Raw genomic sequence first — 19,197 nt, forward strand, 5'->3', positions numbered from 1 at the left:
AAAGCCTCGTTTGTGTTTTAACCGGGTGAAATTTGGTATACTTTCCAATCTAATTTGAGGAATCTTCTGATTATACATTACTGTTGAAAAGTTTGCAGTTGCTAGGATTTTATTAAATACTCACCAAGGCTGCATATATTTGATTAAAAATACATGAAATATTTATTATTATTTTATTATTATGTAAAATGTAATTTATTCCTGTGTTTCAAAGCTGAATTTTCAGGATCATTACTATCTTCAGTTCCACATAATGCTTCAGAAATCACTCTAATATGCTGATTTGATGCTCCAGAAACATTCATTATTATTATCAATGTTGAAACCAGTTCAACACTTCATATTTTTGTGTAACCCCTTTTTTCATGATTCTTTAATGAATGGAAAGTTCAAAAGAACATTATTTATTTGATATAGAAATCTTTTGTAAATGTCTTTACTGTCACTTTTGATCAATATATATGTATTTTAACTATAAACCTCTCTCAAATGTGTTCTTCTAGGCCACAAAGAGCTTTGAGAGTCTCCTGATCCCCCAGCTGCCCTGCTCTCCTCCTGACGTGGAAGCCATGCGGATCTACCTGATCCTGTCTGAATGTCCCGCTCTCCAGGACTCCAAAAACTACATCTCTCTCACCATCCCTCTAGCCATGGCCATCCTCAGATTGGACGCCAACCCTAGCAAAGTGCTCGGTATGACGTCGCCAACACGTTTCACTGCCTAGAAACACCGTTAACTGTTGCTTCGTTACAAAGTTTATCAAAGTCCAAGATCAAAAAGGCTTTTGGAATGAATCTGTATGCCGTTTCTCAGATAACTGGTGGTCTCTGATGGATTGCGAGGTTTTCTCCAGACTAGTGGAGATGTACAAAAGCATCGTTGTGTTTCTGTTGACTGGCGGGAAGGCGCTCCTGGTGCCTGTGTTCATGGAGAGCTACACCAGTGCCGCCCTCCGACTGCTGGAGAAACTACACAAGGTACGACCAAAACCCACACAACAGATCTCGCTTTTAATGAGTAAATGATTAATAAGCTATTTGATTGAATATTCCCCAGCTGAATTGCTGTTTTTCCATGTTTTTTCAGACATACTTGCATAATTTAGCTTGCGTTGTTGAATTATAAACTACTGTTAGTGATGGATCCACGTATTTTGCTGCAGGTAAATCTGAAAGCCCATCATGTGGAATACAACAACTTCTACATCCCTGATATCACCACCCTGGTGGACATCCAGGAAGACTACCTCAAATGGTTTCTGCGCAAAGCTGATATTGTGCGTATATTGCTGCACATAGGCCTATTGCAGATTAACATTTATGAATTTAGACATTTGCATGTAAATGTATGTTTCCATCCAAAGTTGCAAATTGTGTTCCCACCATAGTTTATACACGTCTACTTATTGAACAAAAAAATGATCCACCTCAGTTGAGCGCTTACGTTTTTTTAGTCACATTTTTCGAATTTATTTGCGTCTTGGCATTTCCATCCAGTGTTTTTTTTATGCGATAACCCATAATTTTTAAATAAAAATAAAAATTTGCATATAAATAGGTGGATGGAAGCATAGCTAAAGTGAATGTTTATGTACACTATGTACACAAAATGTTATAGTTTCACATAGACAGTTCCTCAAATCTTGATCATCCCAAGTTGAAAAATAAAAGTACCTCAGAATTTAACATATGTTCTTGTTTTTTATTGTAGAAAATGCGATACCCTCCAGTGCAGGTTTGTTTATTTAATAACTCAATATCAGTTTGTTTTTAGACAGTTGTGATGGTCTCGGCTTGATCATCTGAGTCTTATTTCCCAGGGTTCTGTCACGTTATGTGCCTATCCGTTCATATTGAACGCGCAAGCCAAGACAACCGTGCTGCAAACAGATGCGGAGCTGCAAATGCAGGTAAAAGAAATAACACCACTCAACACTCAACTTTTAGGATTGTTGTTGTTGTTGTTCTGCTCATGTTTTTGACTTGCACTAACGTTCAAAAGTTTGGGGTCGGTAAGATTTGTCAATGCTTTGAAAGAAGTTCACCAAGGCTGCATTTATTTGATCAAAAATACAGTAAAAATATATTGTGAAAGTTCAATTTAAAATAACTGTTCTGTATTTTGCTATAGTTTAAAATGTTATTTTATCCTGTGATGCAAAAATGAATTTTTACTTGCTTTGATTTGGTTCTCAAGAAACATTTTAATCATTATCAATGTTGAATAAAAAGTTCAAAAAGTTTAAAATCAAAATCTTTTGTAACATTATAAATATCTTTACTGTCAGTTTTGATCAATTTAATTCATCCTTGCTAAATAAAAGTAGTAATTTCTTTTAAAAAGAAATCTTACTGTCAGCAAACTTTTGAAATAATAGTTTGCTTTTACAAATAGTATTTTATTCCTACAATTTTTTCATATATTTATAAACATTATACATTTTATCTTAAAATAAACAAAATGTTTCCTATTAAACTAAGAAGTTAAAGCTGACATATTACATTAGTCCATGTTACAGTTACAGCCTGGCATTGGTTTCAGAGCAGATACAGAGGATGTGCTCTGCATGAATATTACTATTGCCATCTCATAAAAATACCCAGGGTTTATGAATCTGACTCTTATTATTCAGTCTCTTTGACTTGTTTTGCCTGCTTCATTACTGTACAGATGGCCGTAAGCGGCGCTAACTTGCACAACGTCTTCATGCTGTTGACTATGGAACCTTTGCTGGCAAGGAACCCTTTCCTGGTGCTTCACGTACGCAGGAACCACTTAGTCAGTGACGCTCTCCGGGAGCTCACGGTCTACAATGACGTAGACTTGAAGAAGCCACTCAAGGTTTGTCTTTGTCATCCCACAGAGTTAATTTTTTCTAGACCACATTGTAGCATATTTTGACCAAGAACCGCCTACTTAGACATAGGTTTGACTAACTATATTAATCATTGCAGGTCATCTTTGATGGAGAGGAAGCTGTAGATGCTGGAGGAGTCACGAAGGAGTTCTTCCTGCTCCTGCTGAAAGAGCTGATGGATCCGATCTACGGCATGTTCACCCAGTATTCAGAGTCCAATCTGCTGTGGTTCTCTGATAAAGTGAGTTCAGCCTTAGTTATTACCACCGCTTTCAACATTAAACTAAGATAATGAAAAAAGTTTTTTGGAGTTATAACATGCCCCAGATATAATGTGAATTCAAAACAGAATTTAATTGCATATGCAGGGTACTCCAAAAATCTTAATATCAGTTGAAATGTTTGAGCAACATTCAGGATTGGATAAGGATCTCCATAAGGAAATTGATTTTTAAAGACAGGCCTACTGTGAGTTCAGAGGTTGTTAATCGATGGTTTTGTTTTGATTTGACTGAAGCCATCTGTCAGATTTATTTGTATTTATTTTTAAAATAATTGTTTAACAGCTGAATTTGTGGTGAAAAACTGCATTACCCACAATGCAGTACAGCAGATTCCACCAATCAAAAAGCGCTCTGCAGGGAACACCCAGTCCCATAAAGCACCGTGAATGACGTAATTACAAATTACATAAATGTAACTTGCTATACTGTCAAAATATGTTACAAAACACTTAACATATATTGTTTCTATAGAGATAATCAACAGCTTAGTCTGTAAGAAAGAACTAGTGGTTAAAATAGGTTCTGCAGTCCAATTAAAAATATCAGAGATCGTCGTTTCTCCCGCCCCCTCCTCCTCGGACTCGATGGCGCTCACACGGATTGCTAGTTTAAGGACACGTAACAGGAACGAGTGCAATGGACAATGAAAATTGGCAAATTGGCAACGTGCAGTATAACAGACCAAAAACAAACATTCCAGCTTGGAAACGCACATTTTTAAAGTAAAATAACTGGCTGTAGAAGTGTTTTTCAGAGAAACGAGTATGTGAACTTAGCATGTTTCCTCAATATATGCAAACATATTGGGTATTTTTATGCTATAGTAGAGTGAAAACGTTACATATAGCACTTTTAAATTACTAGTTTTATATTTCTTCATCGTTTTTGATTGGTATTCACAAATACATTGGATTGAATTCACTTAAAAATGAAAATTCTGTCATTATTTACTCACCCTCAAGCTGTTCCAAACCTGAAGACAAAAGAAGATATTTTGAAGAATGTCAGTAACCAAACAGTTGATGGACCCCATTGACTTCCATAGTATTTTTTCCTACCCATGGAAGTGAATGGGGTCCATCAAATGTCTTGTTACGGACATTCTCTAAAATATCTTCATTTGTGTTCAGCAGAAGAACGACATTTTTGGGTGAACTATTCCTTTAAGCCATAAAGTACTTATGGGTTTCAAATACTTTTTTGCTTCACATCAGAGTTTGTAATGTTGTGACCTCGTAGCTGGTTGGTTTGGTTCATGGCTTATAATGCTTTGACAAAGACTTTTTTTAAAAACAACATATGGAAAAATACTTCCAACGCCGCTGAAAAAAAGAGCGGGCACCAATGCTCTCTATACAGTAGGTGTTTCTCAAAGTGCTGCGTGACTGAGAACATCATCAGATAATCTTATCGGCCTGGTGATTTTGAAAAATCTGGGACAGCTCAGCTGTTTTCATGCAAACATGATGATCCTGCTGGATTTCTCTTCAGCTGTGTACAAAACAAGACTACGACACGTGATTGTACAGAGTTTAATGAGTTTAATTTACTTTCACTGCTGGCGAGATCTTATTTTGTTGACACACATTCTTGGCTAATTAAAGGGTTGTAAAGGAAAGATGGCTTTTAGATAAAGGAGTCTTGGTGGCATTGGTATGCAGAAGTATTTTTATGGATAACTCATGTGTGTGCGTTTGCATTGCAGTGTTTTGTGGAGCACAATTGGTTCCACTTGATCGGGATCATTTGCGGTTTGGCCATCTATAACTCTACTGTGGTGGATCTGCACTTTCCCCTGGTGCTCTACAAGAAGCTTCTGGATGTTTCGCCCACTCTGGATGACCTGAAAGAGCTTTCGCCTACAGAGGGAAGGTATAAAACATGATGCTTTTTTTGTCTTTGTCTTTAAAGTCGGCACGAAATAGAAGATGTGATAGTCTTTTCTTCCCTATTGTGACATATATCCAAGTTAAACGGCTTCTTGAACAAGACAAAAATGTGGGCCGGGACTTGATTTTATTAATCAGGAATTGATTGGATGGTGGTGGATTGCTATTTGTTGATTTCATGTGAGTGACAGGTTGTCCCTCCCTCTTTTAGGGATTGTTTGTTCAAAAATGAAAATTCTGCCATGACTACGAATGTTCAAAAATGACATAGACGTAGTCCATAAAGACCATAATTAAAGCCATAATTCACAGAAAATCTTCTAATTCGCTGTAGCTCTCTATATGAGGTTGGGGATCCTTTAAAATAGGTATTCCAGAGGTGCCGGATCCAGTTTGTTCAAATTAAGCCTGTCTGTATCTAAACTTGTACCACTTAGCTCTTGTAGGCAACATGTTGTTGTTTTTCCACTAAAAGTCATCACTCGCTGATCAAATGAACTCGGCCTCCCACAGAACACTGTATCACTGCCCTCGTTAGACCAAATCAATGGAGTTCCTGTGACCCCCGAGGCTTTACTGAGAAATCGAAGTCCTAAACGGACTGCACAGACCAGTGAAGAACTGTTTTGTCTTGTTTTTTGCCCTACGCTCTGTGTCCTTTGCCACTTGGTTACATAAACAGGTTGTTTTTTCTGTAACGTTAATTAAAAGCCACCCAAAAAGCTTTTTGAACAGCTTAAGTTTGTGAGTCACCATCAGACCACTAAATGGTTGCAGAAGGAGAGACCAGCCGGCTCAGAGTTGATGGCCGGTTCAAACCTGTAATTGTGTTTGTGGTTTGCGTCTTCAAGGCTGTTTCCCACATTTCATGAGTCATATCACCTTATGAAAACAGCCATCAGCGAACCTTGACCTGGCAATTACAACTCCATGGCAGATGATTTTGTTGTGTGCTAATGCATTTAAAAGGATCTAGGATTAATTGGCTTTCCCTCAGTTAGATGTGTTTGACACTCCTGCCAAATTGTTGGATTTATCCGTGGACGGTTTTAATCTGATCAGGAGCTAAGGAACGAGATTTACAGCAACATGAAATTGAAGAGAATACTCAACTTATTTGTTTCAAAATAGCAAGTATGCAAATATAGGCCAGTGTTGTTATAGTTTTGAATTTAGGTTTTATTTTATTTTTAGTCAAATTAATTTGTCGTTTAATTTAAAGTGCCCCTATTATGCTTTTTCGTATTACCTTTCATATAGTGTGTAATATAGCTGTTTGAATGTAAAAGGTCTGCAAAGTTTTAAAGATCAAAGTGTAGGATAAATGGAGTTATTGTCTCACAAAAGAAATAACTGATTCTGAACTGCCTAAAACGAGTCGTCAGTAATTCCAGGCTGTAACATACGCTGTAGAGCAGAGTAGACCAATCACAACAGACCGGCTCATCTGACCAATCACAGCAGAGTAGATCAATCACAATAGACTGGGCCATCTGACCAATCAGAGCAGAGTAGACCAATCACAACAGACCGGGTCATCTGACCAATCACAGCAGAGTAGATCAATCGCAATAGACTGGGCAATCTGACCAATCACAGCAGAGTAGACCAATCACAACAGACCGGGTCATCTGACCAATCACAGCAGAGTAGATCAATCACAACAGACTGGACCATCTGACCAATCAGAGCAGAGTAGACCAATCACAACAGACTGGACCATCTGACCGATCACAGCAGAGTAGACCAATCACAACAGACTGAACCATTTGACCAATCAGAGCAGAGTAGACCAATCACAACAGACTGGACCATCTGACCAATCACAGCAGAGTAGACCAATCACAACAGACTGGACCATCTGACCAATCACAGCAGAGTAGACCAATCACAACAGACTGGGCCATCTGACCAATCAGAGCAGAGTAGACCAATCACAACAGACCGGGTCATCTGACCAATCACAGCAGAGTAGATCAATCACAACAGACTGGGCCATCTGACCAATCAGAGCAGAGTAGACCAATCACAACAGACCGGGTCATCTGACCAATCACAGCAGAGTAGATCAATCACAACAGACTGGGCCATCTGACCAATCAGAGCAGAGTAGACCAATCACAACAGACTGGACCATCTGACCAATCAGAGCAGAGTAGACCAATCACAACAGACTGGACCATCTGACCAATCACAGCAGAGTAGACCAATCACAACAGACTGAACCATTTGACCAATCAGAGGAGAGTAGACCAATCACAACAGACTGGACCATCTGACCAATCAGAGCAGAGTAGACCAATCACAACAGACTGAACCATCTGACCAATCAGAGCACAGTAGACCAATCACAACAGACTGGGTCATCTGACCGATCAGAGCAGAGTAGACCAATCACAACAGACTGAACCATCTGACCAATCAGAGCAGAGTAGACCAATCACAACAGACTGAACCATCTGACCAATCAGAGCACAGTAGACCAATCACAACAGACCGGGTCACCTGAGCAATCAGAGCAGAGTAGACCAATCACAACAGACTGAACCATCTGACCAATCAGAGCAGAGTAGACCAATCACAACAGACTGAACCATTTGACCAATCAGAGCAGAGTAGACCAATCACAACAGACCGGTTCACCTGACCAATCAGAGCAGAGTAGACCAATCACAACAGACTGAACCATCTGACCAATCAGAGCACAGTAGACCAATCACAACAGACTGGACCATCTGACCAATCAGAGCAGAGTAGACCAATCACAACAGACCGGGTCACCTGACCAATCAGAGCAGAGTAGACCAATCACAACAGACTGAAGCATCTGACCAATCAGAGCAGAGTAGACCAATCACAACAGACTGGGTCATCTGACCAATCAGAGCAGAGTAGACCAATCACAACAGACTGGGTCATCTGACCAATCAGAGCAGAGTAGACCAATCACAACAGACCGGGTCACCTGACCAATCAGAGCAGAGTAGACCAATCACAACAGACTGGGTCATCTGACCAATCAGAGCAGAGTAGACCAATCACAACAGACTGGGTCATCTGACCAATCAGAGCGGAGTAGACCAATCACAACAGACTGGTGGAAGCAAACCTCAGTACTCAAGAGGGCAATAAAGTTTCAATTTTAAGTTTAAACCTTGAAATGTTACTAACTTTAAATTAAAAGTGGATGTATTCATGCAGCTAGCTATAAACGTGCTAGTCCTTGTTTTGAGACTTCAGTTGAATCTGTTTTCTGAGTTCGACTGGCTGCTTATGTAAAAAGCAAACATTCTGATTTATAAGTGGTTTATAATGTCATAGGCAGAAGAGTCATTTGTAAAAAGTAGGAGATGATGTGCTACTGTCCCAGCTCAGGTAAGCCAGGGGTTTGCTCCTATACCCTGCAGCCGCTGAGCTCTTAGCTGCGATTACCGGAGAGAAAGACAATTAAAGGCCTGTCGATGACTCTAGACATAAAAGGAGACATGGATAATATGAAAGTTTGGCTTACGCATCTGTCATAATGAGAAATGTATATTTTCAGTGACTGTTTTGTCATGTGTTCATCTGTCTGCAGGAGTCTTCAGCAGCTGCTGGACTATGAGGGGGACGTGGAGGAGACCTTCTGTTTGAACTTTGCTGTAAGTTACTGGACACCAAATTAAACGTGACCCCTCAAATGAGGCCACACCAAGTTAAGAGCATTTGTTTTGATAACTAATTCATATTATAGAGCAATTTACAATTCACTGCTTTGGTAAAACCTATCCTTGATATCACACACATGCTGCCAAGACGGTTATTCGAATGTGTTTGAGTTTGCTCACTTGCCATATGTCCCATCAACGTTTCCTGTCGGATGATAGAACGATATTCAACATATGTTTTTGTGATTTATGATTTAGAATTAGGGATGGGCGGTAGTAGAGATGAAACAATCTCAGTCGTTTCAAGCTTTTGACAATATTAGGTGTGAAATTGACTTCAGACTTATCAGTAAATGAATATATAAATGTAACAACTGTGTCCACAGATTACAAGAGAGTATTATGGGATCACAGAGGTCAAGGAGCTGGTTCAGGGTGGGAAGAACGTCGCTGTGGACAAGACCAACAGGTGCGATTGTTAGGAATATAGTCTGTGGTGTGTCTCTTTAAATGAAGGTCTGAAAGAGGTCATGTTGTTCCTGCCTGTGCTCCATCTTTCAGTGTCTGTCAGAGAAAGAGAGAGAGGGAGAGTGTGTGTGTGTGTGTAGGTGTGTTGTCAGCGGGGACAAAATTGCACAGTTTCAGAAGCTGCAGGAACAGATGGGACTGCATCAACACAAATCCAATCCAAACCACACACAAAAAAAATACATGTAAATGCACACACATTTGTGATGTATGAAGAATTGTTGCCGCGATCAAGTGTGTATTTCAGGTAACACATTAAGTAGAGATTGTAAGAATAGAAAAAGGGTGTAAGAAAATGGCGATCATGGGATCATGCATGTGTGTTTTGTTTGCATATGTGCATGCGTCCTGCTGTCTGACGGTGAGATTAGGCGGAGGGCCAATCATCTTGAGCTCAGATCAAGGCCCGTTCACACACACACACACACACACACACACACACACACACACACACACACACACACACACACACACACACACACACAAGCTCAGATCACAATCTTCAGCAAACCTGACGCTGCTATATGACCTCCTGAAGATATTACAGGCCTTTAGCCCAGCTCAGATTATCAGTCTAAATTCACTCGGTCTGGGATGTGAGTGCATGTAAATATGTGCATTGGATATATATATATATATATATATATATATATATACACTCACCGGCCACTTTATTAGGTACCCCATGCTAGTAACGGGTTGGACCCCCTTTTGCCTTCAGAACTGCCTCAATTCTTCGTGGCATAGATTCAACAAGGTGCTGGAAGCATTCCTCAGGGAGTTTGGTCCATATTATTGACATGATGGCATCACACAGTTGCCGCAGATTTGTCGGCTGCACATCCATGATGCGAATCTCCCGTTCCACCACATCCCAAAGATGCTCTATTGGGTTGAGATCTGGTGACTGTGGAGGCCATTTTAGTACAGTGAACTCATTGTCATGTTCAAGAAACCAATTTGAAATGATTAGAGCTTTGTGACATGGTGGAAGTAGCCATCAGAGGATGGGTACATGGTGGCCATAAAGGGATGGACATGGTCAGAAACAATGCTCAGGTAGGCCGTGGCATTTAAACGATGCCCAATTGGCACTAAGGGGCCTAAAGTGTGCCAGGAAAACATCCCCCACACCATTACACCACCACCACTAGCCTGCACAGTGGTAACAAGGCATGATGGTTCCATGTTCTCATTCTGTTTACGCCAAATTCTGACTCTAACATCTGAATGTCTCAACAGAAATCGAGACTCATCAGACCAGGCAACATTTTTCCAGTCTTCAACTGTTCAATTTTGGTGAGCTCTTGCAAATTGTAGCCTCTTTTTCCTATTTGTAGTGGAGATGAGTGGTACCCGGTGGAGTCTTCTGCTGTTGTAGCCCATCCGCCTCAAGGTTGTGCGTGTTGTGGCTTCACAAATGCTTTGCTGCATACCTCGGTTGTAACGAGTGGTTATTTCAGTCACTGTTGCCCTTCTATCAGCTCGAACCAGTCTGGCCATTCTCCTCTGACCTCTGGCATCAACAAGGCATTTCCGCCCACAGAACTGCCGCTCACTGAATGTTTTTTCTTTTTCGGACCATTCTCTGTAAACCCTAGAGATGGTTGTGCGTGAAAATCCCAGTAGATTAGCAGTTTCTGAAATACTCAGACCAGCCCTTCTGGCACCAACAATCATGCCACGTTCAAAGTCACTCAAATCAACTTTCTTCCCCATACTGATGCTCGGTTTGAACTGCAGGAGATTGTCTTGACCATGTCTACATGCCTAAATGCACTGAGTTGCCGCCATGTGATTGGCTGCTTAGAAATTAAGTGTTAACGAGCAGTTGGACAGGTGTACCTAATAAAGTGGCCGGTGAGTGTATATATATACAGGTCCTTCTAAAAAAATTAGCATATTGTGATAAAGTTTATTATTTTCCATAATGTAATGATAAAAATTAAACTTTCATATATTTTAGATTCATTGCACACCAACTGAAATATTGCAGGTCTTTTATTGTTTTAATACTGATGATTTTGGCATACAGCTCATGAAAACCCAAAATTCCTGTCTAAAAAAATTAGCATATTTCATCCGACCAATTAAAGAAGTGTTTTTAATAAAAAAAAAAAAAAGTCAACCTTCAAATAATTATGTTCAGTTATGCACTCAATAGTCAATACTTGGTCGGGAATCCTTTTGCAGAAATGACTGCTTCAATGCGGCGTGGCATGGAGGCAATCAGCCTGTGGCACTGCTGAGGTGTTATGGAGGCCCAGGATGCTTCGATAGCGGCCTTAAGCTCATCCAGAGTGTTGGGTCTTGCGTCTCTCAACTTTCTCTTCACAATATCCCACAGATTCTCTATGGGGTTAAGGTCAGGAGAGTTGGCAGGCCAATTGAGCACAGTAATACCATGGTCAGTAAACCATTTATCAGTGGTTTTGGCACTGTGAGCAGGTGCCAGGTCGTGCTGAAAAATGAAATATTCATCTCCATAAAGCTTTTCAGCAGATGGAAGCATGAAGTGCTCCAAAATCTCCTGATATTTAGCTGCATTGACCCTGCCCTTGATAAAACACAGTGCACCAACACCAGCAGCTGACATGGCACCCCAGACCATCACTGACTGTGGGTACTTGACACTGGACTTCAGGCATTTTGGCATTTCCTTCTCCCCAGTCTTCCTCCAGACTCTGGCACCTTGATTTCCGAATGACATGCAAAACTGAGCAACAGTCCAGTGCTGCTTCTTTGTAGCCCAGGTCAGGCGCTTCTGCCGCTGTTTCTGGTTCAAAAGTGGCTTGACCTGGGGAATGCGGCACCTGTAGCCCATTTCCTGCACACGCCTGTGCACGGTGGCTCTGGATGTTTCTACTCCAGACTCAGTCCACTGCTTCTGCAGGACCCCCAAGGTCTGGAATCAGTCCTTCTCCACAATCTTCCTCAGGGTCCGGTCACCTCTTCTCGTTGTGCAGCGTTTTTTGCCACACTTTTTCCTTCCCACAGACTTCCCACTGAGGTGCCTTGATACAGCACTCTGGGAACAGCCTATTTGTTCAGAAATTTCTTTCTGTCTTACCCTCTTGCTTGAGGGTGTCAATGATGGCCTTCTGGACAGCAGTCAGGTCGGCAGTCTTACCCATGATTGCGGTTTTGAGTAATGAAACAGGCTGGGAGTTTTTAAAAGCCTCAGGAATCTTTTGCAGGTGTTTAGAGTTAATTAGTTGATTCAGATGATTAGGTTAATAGCTCGTTTAGAGACCCTTTTCATGATATGCTAATGTTTTGAGATAGGAATTTGGGGTTTTCATGAGCTGTATGCCAAAATCATCAGTATTAAAACAATAAAAGACCTGAAATATTTCAGTTGGTGTGCAATGAATTTAAAATATATGAAAGTTAAATTTTTATCATTACATTATGGAAAATAATGAACTTTATCACAATATGATAATTTTTTTAGAAGGACCTGTATATATAAATATATTAGGCAGATATGCTTTATTTTTATTTTTTTCTCATTATTTCCTGAGATTAGATTCTCATTAGTTAGTACAGATTTTTTTAATCAAAATAAGCATTATCATTAAATAACATGCATCATCTTTAGTAAAAAATGACTGTAATATCATCATTTAAAAAAAAACTTAAATCAGCACAAAGACAATAAAAAATGCTCCAACTACATTTAAATAATATTAATTATTTTTGAATTTTTGAACGAGTGAGGGTTTTTCTACAATACAGTAACAATAAGAATTACAAAAAAGTGCTTAATTTTCTTGAAAAGTAAAATAAAATACAAAATGCTAGATGCAACGTTAATGAAAAAAATGTATATAAATAATTTTTATTTTTTTTATTTTGGATGTTCCTCTCTCAGGAAGGAGTTTGTCCAGGCGTATCTGCAGTATGTATTCAGCGATGCCGTACAGGAGCTGTATTCGGCTTTCTCCAGCGGGTTCCTGAAGGTCTGCGGTGGGGAGATCCTTTCTCTCTTCCAGCCCTCTGAGCTCATGGCCATGGTGGTGGGCAACAACAACTACAACTGGGAGGAGATGGAGAAGGTGGGACACACAGCCGTGCTCTGACAATTTTAAGATTCAACATTCTGTCCGCGCCCTGTTAATGTTCACATTAAACTTGTGTTTTGTCTTGTTTTGTCCCAGAATGCCTCCTACAAGGGCGAGTTCTCTGCATCTCACCCGACAGTTCAGATGTTTTGGGAGGTGTTTCACGAGTTTCCCTTGGAGAAAAAAAAGCAGTTCTTGTGTAAGTGAGAGACAACTGCGGTACAGTTTGTGCTATTGAATATATAATATAAAAGCGCCTGAAATGTACACCAGAACCATATATTGTGCACCTCCTCTCCATAAACTGCAGAGGAGAGACGCTTCGAGTTTTGCTGAACACTTCTTGGTTTGGAAGTAACTCCTTCAAGCGTCCCTTCACTCATGCATAACGCATCTTCTTTGCGCTGAAGTCACTCCGCCTTTAAAACGCAGACCAAATAAGTGTTGTTTTTGTCCTCCCAACAGTGTTCTTGACCGGCAGTGACCGCATCCCCATCCACGGCATGGCCAGTCTACGCATCATCCTCCAGTCCACCGCTACGGAAGAGCACTACCTTCCTGTGGCTCACACCTGCTATAACATGCTGGACATGCCCTGCTACCAGACCAAAGAGACCCTGCGGCACCGGCTCACACAAGCCGTGGAGCAGTACGAGGGCTTCAGTCTGGTCTGAGCAGGAACTAACTTACAGAGGTGGCTTTCTGTATGCCGACACTGCACTTTAAACCTGTGGAGAAATGGAAACGAACGCTGCTCTCGCATTTATTTAACCACAGAAGAGCACATCCTGAATCTCATACGAGTAAATCTATTATTTTCCTATTTTTACAGACTTGCTTATTTGGTTGGCTTCTCCAGATGTGCACAGATTTTGTTTTTCTTCTCAAATTTATATTTTTTTTAAATGATGAAAGTAAATTATAAGATTGGGATGGAGTAGCTGGCTAAATAAATGAAAGACTTGACTTTCTTTATATCTTTTTTTTAAGTAGAATTGGTTTTGAATCCGATAGGTCGCTCGTATCCAGACCATGTTATTTTGCCGTTTTGACTTAAACCAATTTGGATCAAATTCGCTAGTTTAAGCGTATGAAATGCCCACTCAATTCAGAAAGAGCCACCGCAACCCTGTAAATTGGGGGCTCGTCCGGGTTCAAGATGGTAGAGATAACACAGCGCCATCAGCACGGTACACGGTTTTAACTTGATTAACCCCTTTTCTTAACCCTTTCAGCCCATGCTCGAATCGGACGTTAAGCGTTTACACACCTCCTGAATCCATTCCAGCGGTTTTCCTTTTATGTACAGTAGCAAGTCATTAGCATAAAAATGTCTCTTATTAATAATAGGCGTGCATGAGCATGCCATGCCCAGCTGCTTTTCAGAAATATTTTAATTAACATTGGGGGGGTTGGATTTCGCTTAGAATGATATGGGGTTTCATTGAGGATGTGATCCAGCAATAACTACTGGGTGATGTATGACGTGTACTAGTTATGGGATTTTAATATTGTTTAAATCCAGCAAATGTGAATATTCTAACAGCTGTGTTCTTCCGGTGAGTCCATTGCCGCTTTCAGTTTAATCCCTCTTGTTGATTCACAGGAAGGTCATATGCTGTAAAATTTTGTTTTCTACTCACGTTTTCTTTCTGACGTCGTCGGGTCGCTATTAAAAACGGATCCGAGTGATTTACCTGCGGTTCCTCGGTGGTTTTCCGAGATGGGGATGATATGGGGAACACGGTGATGTGTTTGCTGTGGCGTGTGATGTTTTGCATCTAGCTGCATGAGATGTGTTTGTTTGAACATGATGGAAGGTCATAGAAAGAAGTGTTTCTATCCAACGTATTCCTTTCTGTCAATGTATGCAAACAAGGGCTTCTTAGTGGCTACTGATGCGTTGTTATTTTAGTAAAGTATATTTACTTTTATAGCTTTCAAATGGAATATATTGTTTTATCTATTTTTTTCCAGAACAATAAAATTACTTCACCTCTGATTATCAAGCGTTTTCTTGTATTTAATGACACTGAAGTAAACACCCAACACCAGTAGAGTCAGAAAAAATATTTTGGTTTTATATCATATGTACAAAATACAAATACAATCATGTACTAAAATGTACACACGGTATTCATCTTTATCCATCATTCTTGTCACGTTCAGTAAAAACAAAATTCACGCTACAATTTTCCAATCTGGAGAATAAGAGAAGGGGGTAATGTGCTCACTCGGGTTTGTATCCGCGTTCACCAGGCGCAAACGCTAAGTGAGGCCCCACAGGTTCGCTTTCTATTGCTCGCTAACAATAGAGATGTGTTTGAGGGGATTTGATCCGCCCACAGCACTGTTAAACAGTGAGTTTCATGTGATGACCAGTTCGACACTTGAGACTATTTATTAGTATAAAAATATACACAAAAAATGAAAAATGAAAGCTGGTTTATAGAACCTTGGTTTGTGCGTTTCTACACCATTACAGCATAGCGAGAGAGTTTTTTTTTCCTTTTGGTTGTTTTTTGCACCTTTTTTTTTTGTTTGTTTTTTTGTAAAGAAAATCAAGTCGATTCTAGCTTAGTCAATGGTCTTAAAGATTACAGCTTTAAAATTTGGAGGGGAGGGGAATTAGATTAACGAGTCGATAAACAATGCAAATTATGCATTTCCTCAGAAGCATTAATATTCAAAATAAAGCCATTTGCATGAATTATGGCACCAGTAAATAACAAAAAATAATTCTATACAGAGAGCCTTCCTTCCATTAATTGGTTACTTTCTTCAATTCATCAAATACTAAAAGTTCCTATAATGATAAACTCTCCTCATCTCTATATACATAAGACAATTTAAGACGCAATATCTCAATGTTCTTCAAAGCTTGTGCCTGATTGTGAAAACACAGTTGTTTCTATATTATAGCGATATTAATATAGAAAAAATCGAAATACCAATACGAACACAAAATATAACAGAAACATTCTTCTGGGCTTCAAAGGGAATCGGGATCAGAGATTCGCAATATGTGATTGTATTCTGAATCCACGGTCTCATAGCAGACTGCAAAATGATCAGAAGTCAAAAGCAGAACACGAGTCCTCTTCGCTGTACAGTGGACCGAACGGCACTGTACATCTGCTATTGGTGAACAAGTCATGTCTCTGTGTCCTTCAAAAGCCAAATGTGCCTGTAAGACATGTCTTTGTACCCACTGTATAGCTTTGGATAGCAGTGGCTGGTCCTTGCTTGGCTAGTAGAGTAAGTCTTGAGTAAGCTGAGCACTAAATGAACTTGGAGGAGTCTCTTTTACTGATGAGCACTTCCAACAGCCTTAGCTTGGCTTTAATATGCTTGTATTCATTGTATTCCCCTGCCAAGGGTGAGCGATCTTCCTTTTGCACGTTTCTATGGGAAAAGCACAAGTAGAACATTCAATAATACGTTTTTTTTTTACTTCTCTGTAGAGACATAGATTCCACCATATGAATGTTTACACAATTTTAAGAGCAAACATGTTACCCTTTGTATTTGTATTGTGAAAGTTTTCTTTACCTGCCATTCTGTTTGAAGAACTCATCCTCAAATTCACGGAGGTTTTGGCGGATTCTTTTCTTTTCCTCACGGGCTTCCTGGAGTTGCTCCACAAGTTCCTGCCTGTGTGTTTGGTTAAGAGGGAGTGGAAAGTTTTAGCAGCGACAATTCAATAATTTGCTGTTTCAATAGTTGGTAAATATTACCAAACAATTCGCTTTTTTAAATGTACAAATTACTTTTAGCCATTTGTATATATATATTTGGCCTTGGAGCTCCACAAGATAAATTATGAATACAAGAAATGTAAAAGGTCTGTAAGGGCGCTTGCACGCTTGAGTTTATGTCAGAAAGCACGCAAATTCATTGATGTCAATGGGGATGATGGATAGCAAGGAAATCACTAGGCTTGCGCTACATCGCACAACCAGTAGTTGACAATATTTTAACTACGATTGACCAATGACAACCTTTCCAGTTGTGATTTTGGAAATCTACCTTATTTTATTTATTATACCTTTAGTTTACCAGGGCTGCATTTTCCAAAAGCATCATAAGTGTAAGTAGGCTGTAAAAACCATTGGCACTAATGGTCTCTACGATATACTTGGGTCTACGCAGTCCAAGGCTGTGTTTCCCAAAAGCATAATAAGCCTAAGTATATTGTAGAACCATTGTCACCAATGGTCTCTACGATCAACTTAGCTCACAATGCTTCTTAGAAAAGCAGATCTGGTTAGTCCCTTTCTTGTGAGAGAGAGAGACCTGGCCATTTGAGGTCCGGTACGACTCTTTCCACATCTTCAAAATGGATCTCAAAACACTCTGTCCAAGCATTATCTTGCGTGTCAGCGCCCTAAGACATACGTTTCTCCTCTAAACCTAATACTCACATGGTGGCAGCATGCAAATTGGACAATCTCATATCCATGGTGTTCTTGGAGGGTGATAGTTCATCAACAGGCGAGATGAAACCGTCCGTGTCCTCATCCAGCTGGTCGAGAAGTCCCAGCATGCTCAGCTCTGGCTTAACCGTGACCGTGAACTGTGTCCTGGTGTCGTCGTCATCCGAGCCATCCTCCTCCTCCTGGAAAAGAGCAGATGGCGCTGGTGAGTTATCTCCGAGGGTTTACACTACCATGACTGAGAGCAGCATCAAGCCTAACATTGATTTGGAAGGCGAATCTCAATGGGAAATCATATAGGAATCATTGTGCATCAAGCCTCTGTTGTGACAAGTGTTAGTACAAATGAAAAGCATCAGTGCTTTAACAGTGCAATCAATTATTTTCATTTCAGTTGGAGTATTTAGTGCACTGCCTTACATTTGAGTCACCAATTCGAGTTTTCACATCCCTGGTGCCAAAACCCAACAGGGATGTGAGCAAACGGCTTTGGAATCAGCAGGAGTCGAATCTCACAGCACTCCCAAGTACGTGCCCATGCAAGTTACTGATTCATGATTAGGTTAATGAGGAAACTAGAGGGGGGAAGGAGGTGGGTCAGCCGAATCACTGGTTGATTGAGCAGTCACAGCTCTTCACCTTTGTGTCGCTGAAGAACAGGGCTGGTACACCCTCGATAATGGGCTGCAGCAGGGGGCCTCTGCGCTTGCTGGAAGGCGAGCCCTGTGGTGGGTGTTAATAGTGACATTACAACCCGGTAAACTCCCTTCACACAAGCCCACTTAAGGGCAGGTCTCACTCCACTAATGGACTAGAAGATTCACATTAAAATAAACCTTGAAATCTGAAGGTGGCACTTCAAGTAATTGGTTTTTAGGGCATATGAAGCATATTCACCAAATTGGAAACTCACGGTTTAACTGATGCTAAGACAAAATGGAACTAGAACCATATCAATGACTAAAAAAAAATGGAGAAGCTAAAGCTGCACATGAGTTTAAACATGTATAATCAGGCTTTAGAGTATTATATAATGGTAACATCCATTTTGTTTTACATAAGCCAGATGTTTTCGGAACATACCAATATAATATTTGCATGCCCTTAGGATGTTTTGTTGTTGTATTTCACATGCATATCATTCTGTATTAAGTGTGGGAAATCACTTCCTGTGGTGTGGGGATATGCCCAGGGTTGCTGCTTAATGTTTTTAGAGTATGTACAGTATGTAAGAGAATTGGGAATTATAAGGAATACTGTTGCAAATATCCAGCTACAGGATATGACCTCAGTGAGCTACTCTTGAGCTCTTGCTAAAGACGGGCTTATAGGTGCTAAAAAGCCCCGGCACTGCCATTGCATCAATACAAAATCTAAATGCTTATATTGTGCTACTGCTAATGCTATTTTCTCTACTAATACCATGGAGATTTATCCATACGGTTTAGTTCCTGAATAAAGTAGAAATAGCAGTTAGCTAGCCTGTAATAC

General features: G+C 40.2%; 2 protein-coding genes across 2 annotated transcripts in view; one reads left to right on the top strand and one right to left on the bottom strand.

The window, feature by feature from the left end:
- herc3 (HECT and RLD domain containing E3 ubiquitin protein ligase 3) overlaps positions 1–14,368 on the top strand; it is a 28,856-nt gene extending 14,488 nt beyond the window's left edge. The window contains exons 13-25 of the mRNA XM_056253567.1: positions 504–693; positions 815–978; positions 1,164–1,277; positions 1,712–1,735; positions 1,821–1,910; positions 2,672–2,842; positions 2,956–3,099; positions 4,848–5,014; positions 8,609–8,672; positions 9,065–9,147; positions 13,081–13,264; positions 13,367–13,469; positions 13,736–14,368. Of these exons, the coding sequence (XP_056109542.1) occupies positions 504–693; positions 815–978; positions 1,164–1,277; positions 1,712–1,735; positions 1,821–1,910; positions 2,672–2,842; positions 2,956–3,099; positions 4,848–5,014; positions 8,609–8,672; positions 9,065–9,147; positions 13,081–13,264; positions 13,367–13,469; positions 13,736–13,944 (1,707 nt within the window). The 3' untranslated portion in view covers positions 13,945–14,368. The remainder of the gene's footprint in view (positions 1–503; positions 694–814; positions 979–1,163; positions 1,278–1,711; positions 1,736–1,820; positions 1,911–2,671; positions 2,843–2,955; positions 3,100–4,847; positions 5,015–8,608; positions 8,673–9,064; positions 9,148–13,080; positions 13,265–13,366; positions 13,470–13,735) is intronic.
- A 961-nt stretch (positions 14,369–15,329) lies between these two features.
- Positions 15,330–19,197, bottom strand: part of fam13a (family with sequence similarity 13 member A) — a 57,431-nt gene continuing 53,563 nt past the window's right edge. The window contains exons 25-28 of the mRNA XM_056253537.1: positions 18,346–18,429; positions 17,695–17,888; positions 16,823–16,924; positions 15,330–16,675 (exon numbers count right to left, since the gene is read on the bottom strand). Coding sequence (XP_056109512.1) covers positions 16,552–16,675; positions 16,823–16,924; positions 17,695–17,888; positions 18,346–18,429 — 504 coding nt within the window. The 3' untranslated portion in view covers positions 15,330–16,551. The remainder of the gene's footprint in view (positions 16,676–16,822; positions 16,925–17,694; positions 17,889–18,345; positions 18,430–19,197) is intronic.

Source organism: Rhinichthys klamathensis, unplaced genomic scaffold, assembly GCF_029890125.1.
Source record: "Rhinichthys klamathensis goyatoka isolate OS25496 unplaced genomic scaffold, OSU_Roscu_1.1 h1tg000107l_1, whole genome shotgun sequence".
In the NCBI taxonomy this organism is placed as follows: Eukaryota; Metazoa; Chordata; class Actinopteri; order Cypriniformes; family Leuciscidae; genus Rhinichthys; species Rhinichthys klamathensis.